General features: G+C 38.0%; 2 gene segments (V, D, J or C); one reads left to right on the top strand and one right to left on the bottom strand.

Moving 5' to 3' along the window:
* Positions 1 to 2,065: 2,065 nt before the first annotated feature.
* On the bottom strand, positions 2,066 to 4,231 carry LOC117493824. The segment is given in 3 exon segments: positions 2,066 to 2,656; positions 3,974 to 4,096; positions 4,216 to 4,231. Coding segments are annotated over 3 exon segments (462 nt in total).
* LOC117493776 lies at positions 4,169 to 5,434 on the top strand. The segment is given in 2 exon segments: positions 4,169 to 4,724; positions 4,817 to 5,434. Coding segments are annotated over 2 exon segments (384 nt in total).
* The last annotated feature ends 311 nt before the right edge of the window (positions 5,435 to 5,745 follow it).

Below are 5,745 nucleotides of genomic sequence, written 5' to 3'. Positions count from 1 at the left end.
CTTGTCATGTTGGGCTTTCTGTGTCAGGGTGAGAGACTTTGAAAATGTATCATCTGAAATGATAGGAGTAATGTATGTGTGGTACAATGTGTGTCTTTTCTTTTCATGTTTGCATCCAATGTGCTTTGTCTATAACTCTTTCTATTATAATTTAAACTGCTGCTCCATGTTGTTGGTTATCTAACATTTCACTTCTCATTTCAGAGTCTTCTGCCAACAATTTCCTGACTCAGACTGACACATCCAAGTCTGTTAGTCCTGGAGGGACTGTGACCTTCAGCGCTACAGGGAGCTCAGATATTGCTGCTGATCTCAGTTGGTATCTTCAGAAACCTGGACAGGCTCCTAAACTTCTTATATACTCATCATCAACTAGGTTCTCTGGAACTGAGCCTAGATTCAGTGGTACTAGAACTGGTACTCAGTACACTTTAACCATCAGTAACGTTAAGGATGGTGATGCAGGAGATTACTATTGTCTGGGTAATCATGGTGGAGCATTCACACAGTGATTTAGAGCCGTACAAAAAGCTCCTTCAGTCTGAAGTAAAGCGTCCTGCTGCAGCTGCAGAGGGGAAGAGACTGAGAGGAGGGAAACTGGTCCAGTGAACACAAGAGTCATCAAGCAGAACCACCATGAATCCAAATAAAGCTGACACACACTCACAGACACTCTTCAATACCCTGTTTAAACTATATTATTGTCATTCAATTCAGTCTCTTTATGAGTGAGCTGGGAAAGTTAGATTCTTGTTGAACTATAGCCACTGATATCAACATATATTTAACAGTAACTTTATGAATGGCTGTACAAAACAATTAATGATATTACCGCAGTCCAAACATACACAAGTACTGTAAACACACAATGTTGTTGTTTACACTCCACTGTGTATTTTAATAGATTGAGTATTTAAAAAACTCAATCTATTAAAATGTGTTGACATAGTAAAACTTAACACAGTACTGATTATGCACAACATTTTCCATAACAAAATGCCTACTAACATTCAAAAGCAGTTCCAAACCACAGTCAGGAAATACCCAGCTAGGCATCCTAACTGGTTGTGTAGCAAGCCCTGTAGAACAACCATCAAATCACACAGCTGATCCATAAACGGAGTTAGAACGTGCAATGGACTTCACCCAGACCTTTCAAGTATCACTTGTCATCAACAATTCAAAACTAAATTAAAAAAAAATTCTATTAGCAGATTACTCCAGCTAACAAATATTGGGTATTCCCGGAATCCATTTTTTTCATTTTATTATTATTATTTTTTTAGAACTAATACCTTCTCAGTTTGTTTATTTATTTAATATGGTCAACATTACTTTACATTTTTATTCATATCGTTATGGGGTTGAATTATTATTTCAGCCCTGGAAATTGTCTTGCAATATTTGTATTGGTGTATATGAGTGCATTTGTGTACTTATACACTTGAACATGTGTATATTTTGTGTATGTGTGAACATATGAATGTAAAAAAAGTCACTTGAAAATAAGTGTTCATAATGTTTATCTGCATATATTATTATTATCATTATTCATTTGCCAAGTACATGTGTACATATGTATATATTTATATATAGTATTTTCATTTTCAAAAATGGAAGTTGAAACTGCTATTGACATGTGCAGAAAATGACCCTATAGTTTTACTTATATATATATATGCATTTATTTTTTTCTTACCCTAACTTTTATTAATTTTTTTCTCCAGTTTTCTTTAGTTTTCTTTATTTCTTTGTACTCCTTCATTTCTATACGTTTTTGACGCAATAATGCCAATGTTATATTAGGATGATTCACAGGAGGGCTACTTCCCATAAGCTATGCTTCAGCCCTCCCGCTTCTACTAATTTTGTTTATCTTTGTGTGTATGAATTATAATTCTTTTTTTGTATGAATTTAGTAGAATAAAATAATTACAAAAAATAAAATAAACTGTCCCACAGTCATTATAAATGATATTAATATAATACAAGGTTTCATACTGAAGGTATTAATACATCTTTCTCACAATGAACATATGAATGAAAGAAATACAAAGACACTGTCTCATTTTAATCAACATTTTTATTTAATGATGGTTTAAAGCTCACGCCACATTTGAGATGAATGATGAGTTTCTGTTGGAGTGAAACAAATGAAATCCAGTTGAATTGTGAGCTGATGAACAAACAGGAGAATATGCAGGAAGTGAGGATTAGAGAGCAGCACTAACAACTGAACAGAGACAGCAGCAACATGTGAGCAGAGGAGATGTGTGTCTTCATGAAGATCTCTACCAAAGAAGCTGCTTCCTCTCCAGACAGGAAGTGATGCTCTACTCCGAGCAGCGGGCAGGGTCCAGGCTTTGAGTGACAGGGCTCTGTCCACTCAGACTGGCCTCACAGCTCACTGAGCCCGCCCCCCTCCAGCTCTCTGCAGAGAGGCTCAGGGTGCTGCTCCAGCTGTAGCGGCCGTCGCTCCCCAGGACCTCCGGGCTGTGGGACCCCCCTGAGGAGCTGCTGCTGCCCCCCAGCTTCCAGCCCAGCCTCCAGGCGGAGGGGAAGCCCCCGCTGGCCAGACACACCACGGTGGCACTGCCCTGCTGCAGCTCCTCTCTGGAGGGGGGGAGGACGCTCAGGGTGGGCTGCTGCACACCCACTGGAGCGGGGAGGGAGGGGGGGGAGGCAAAGGAAGACATTAGAGTGAAAACTGGATTATAAGGTCCTTTTTTGATGTTGTCATTTTGCTGCTGTCAAATCCTTGTGTCAGTACTTTACGATACCAGTCACCTCTGTGGAAACATTGGTATCACTGCCTTTTCTAATTTACATTTGAGTGTTGTACGTCTTTTAAAAATGGACCTTGAGTCTCTTCAATAAATCTGATGATGATGATGATGATGAGGAAAGTAATAAACTTGTGTTTTCTTTTAAAAGAACATCCATAACATTCATCTGTTTGCAACTTACACATTATGTATCTAATATATTATATTCCAATTACTTGTATATAGACTCTCCTTGCACTATTGTATCTGTGTTATTGTGCTGCTCTGTGGGAGGAGCCTGTGACCTAAGATGTTCACTAACATATCTGCACTGTAGCTCTGTGGGAGGAGCCTGTGACCTAAGATGTTCACTCACATATCTGCACTGTAGCTCTGTGGGAGGAGCCTGTGACCTAAGATGTTCATTCACATATCTGCACTGTAGCTCTGTACACATGACAATAAAAGCCTTGAATCCTTGAATCCTTATATTTCATCAAATAAAACAGAATAAGTTGTGCTGCTGTTACTCTCATAAATCACTCAGGATCAGACCCCCACATGATTCAAGTGTGAATGACTGACTTTGTGTAAAGTGAGCAAGCTAAAGATTCATTGATAATAATGATTGAATATCTTCATATGTGTGATGATGTTCTTTAAACTGACAGAGCTGAACGTCTCAAGTGAAAACAGTTCAAACATTTATCATCTGTCTCTTTCACTTCCTTTTCACTGCATGTCAAATCAATGAACCGTGAACACGACGACAAGCTGCATTCACTGATACAATCACAAGTTTCAAATGAATCCATATTTAACTTGAATTCAACAAAATAGTTGATATTTTAATAGACAATAGATAAATAATGTAAATAAATACAATATTGTGAACTACAAATGTAAAACTGAATGTGGCGGAGACGTCACGCTTTAACAAATCTTAATAAAATATTGAGTATAAAGTTGTTATGATAATAAAATATAATATAGAAAATAAACAAGTTATTTGCTTTAAGAAATGTATTTGTAAGAAACTAACAATTAATATAGAAGTCTGCAAAGGTTCCTTTCAGATTACAAGAGGAGCTTAATAAAAAATTTAAAAATGGAATCTAACATTTTTTTTAAGTTGAGTCTCATTTAATAATGAATGAAAGTTATATATTTGCTATAAATTGTATAAAATACAAATCTCTGGTACTTACAGTCAATGATGAGTTTGGTTCCTCGACCAAAAGTGTACCACAGTGATACAAACTCATTAAGTGGCCGTACAAAAACCTCCTGCACTGTCAACAAGCATGTATCCACTGAGAAAGCTCCCTGATCTCACTGATAACAGAGACAAATATACAGGTTTCAAATTAACAAAGCTTTTCTAAAGATATGGATTACATTTCTGGAAGAATTAATATGATTTATGTCATTTTTCATCACTTTTCTACACCTGGCAGAGAAACCATTACAGTCTTCTACACAACTAACTTTGTCAGTTTTATATTAGTTTCTACATGGTTAAATGAACATGAGGCTTTTAAATAATAGTTATTAACAAATGTATTTGAAACAGAACTGAAACATGTTATTTATCTACAGTGAATCTCTGTATGTATGTTAATGTCAGACAAACAGACATATCATACCAACCACAGTGACACAAACTCAAATCCTCATCTCCACTCCTGATATAAATATGTTCTTCCATTCAGATGATAGACGGTGTAAATCCAGACAGCTTTCCTCCTGGTTTCGTGTCCCACGTTGCCTTCAGTGTGCTGAGAGCAGAGAAATCATTTCCATAGAGAGGAGGCTTTGCATGGTCAGCTGATCCTCCAGTGAGAAGGTTTATAGTCCTGTGAGTTCAACACTGCAGGACTCACATCTGTCAGTCAGCAGAAAGCACCATGACTCTCATCACCATCCTCATCTGGACGCTGGCCTGCTGCTGTTTCACAGGTTCATTCACTCAGCAACATTTCAAACATCATGTGCTGCCTTTCCTCTCCTTTCTTTCTGCTGAGAAATCAATGATCTGTTTTTGTGTGCAGGATGCAGCGGTCAGGTGACTGTGACTCAGCCTGCAGTCGAGACGTCTGCTCCAGGATCCACCGTCACTCTCACCTGTAAAACCAGCACAGATGTTTACAGAGATGGCAATGGTCAACATATGTTCTGGTATCAACAGAAATCTGGACAGCCTCCAAAGCTCCTGATAAGATTTGCGAGCACACTTGAATCAGGAACAGAACCTCGGTTTAGTGGCAGTGGAAGCGGCTCTGACTTCTCTATGACCATCACTGGACTGAAGGCTGAAGATGCAGCAGTTTATTACTGTCAGAGTTTCCACTACATAAACAGTGTTAATCTGTTCACACAGTGATTTGTAGTCGTACAAAAACCTCCCTCAGTCAGACTGCAGAGACTCTCAGCTGTTACAGCAGGAACCACCTGCAGCTGCTGAAGAGGAAGAGACTGACACAGCCCACTGAACTCAGAGCTGACAGGAACCCACCCAGCACTATTCACTTCTTATTCTTAAATATACATATGTTAATGGATTAATGAGATTAAACCCAGTCCAAAACACATTATATGTAAAAGCAGCATTATACACAAACCTTATTGTGATCTCTGCTTCCCCGAATTAAAACAACAAACGCTCTTTATCTTTTCCCCACATGTCTCCACTCGGTGTGCTTCACAGCAGGAGCATCTCTGGCCTCTCTGGAGTTATTATTTCATCATTATTATAAAGATCCTGATTCAAAATGACAAAGATCAATCTAATGAAGTCTTTAAAATGTTAAACGGTGGCTGATTAAAACCCTCTTATTCACATCAATCAATGAATTTATCCATTAGTTAACCTCAAATTCACATCTTAGTTAAAAACTTCAGGTTTTCTAACAACCAGTTTCATTGAAGTTTCCTGAAATGTTTTTTTGTTCCATTATTGAAACCCAAAACAGCAGGAACA

This window comes from Trematomus bernacchii, unplaced genomic scaffold (assembly GCF_902827165.1).
Source record: "Trematomus bernacchii unplaced genomic scaffold, fTreBer1.1, whole genome shotgun sequence".
In the NCBI taxonomy this organism is placed as follows: Eukaryota; Metazoa; Chordata; class Actinopteri; order Perciformes; family Nototheniidae; genus Trematomus; species Trematomus bernacchii.
This window is presented reverse-complemented; position numbering and strand designations above follow the sequence as displayed.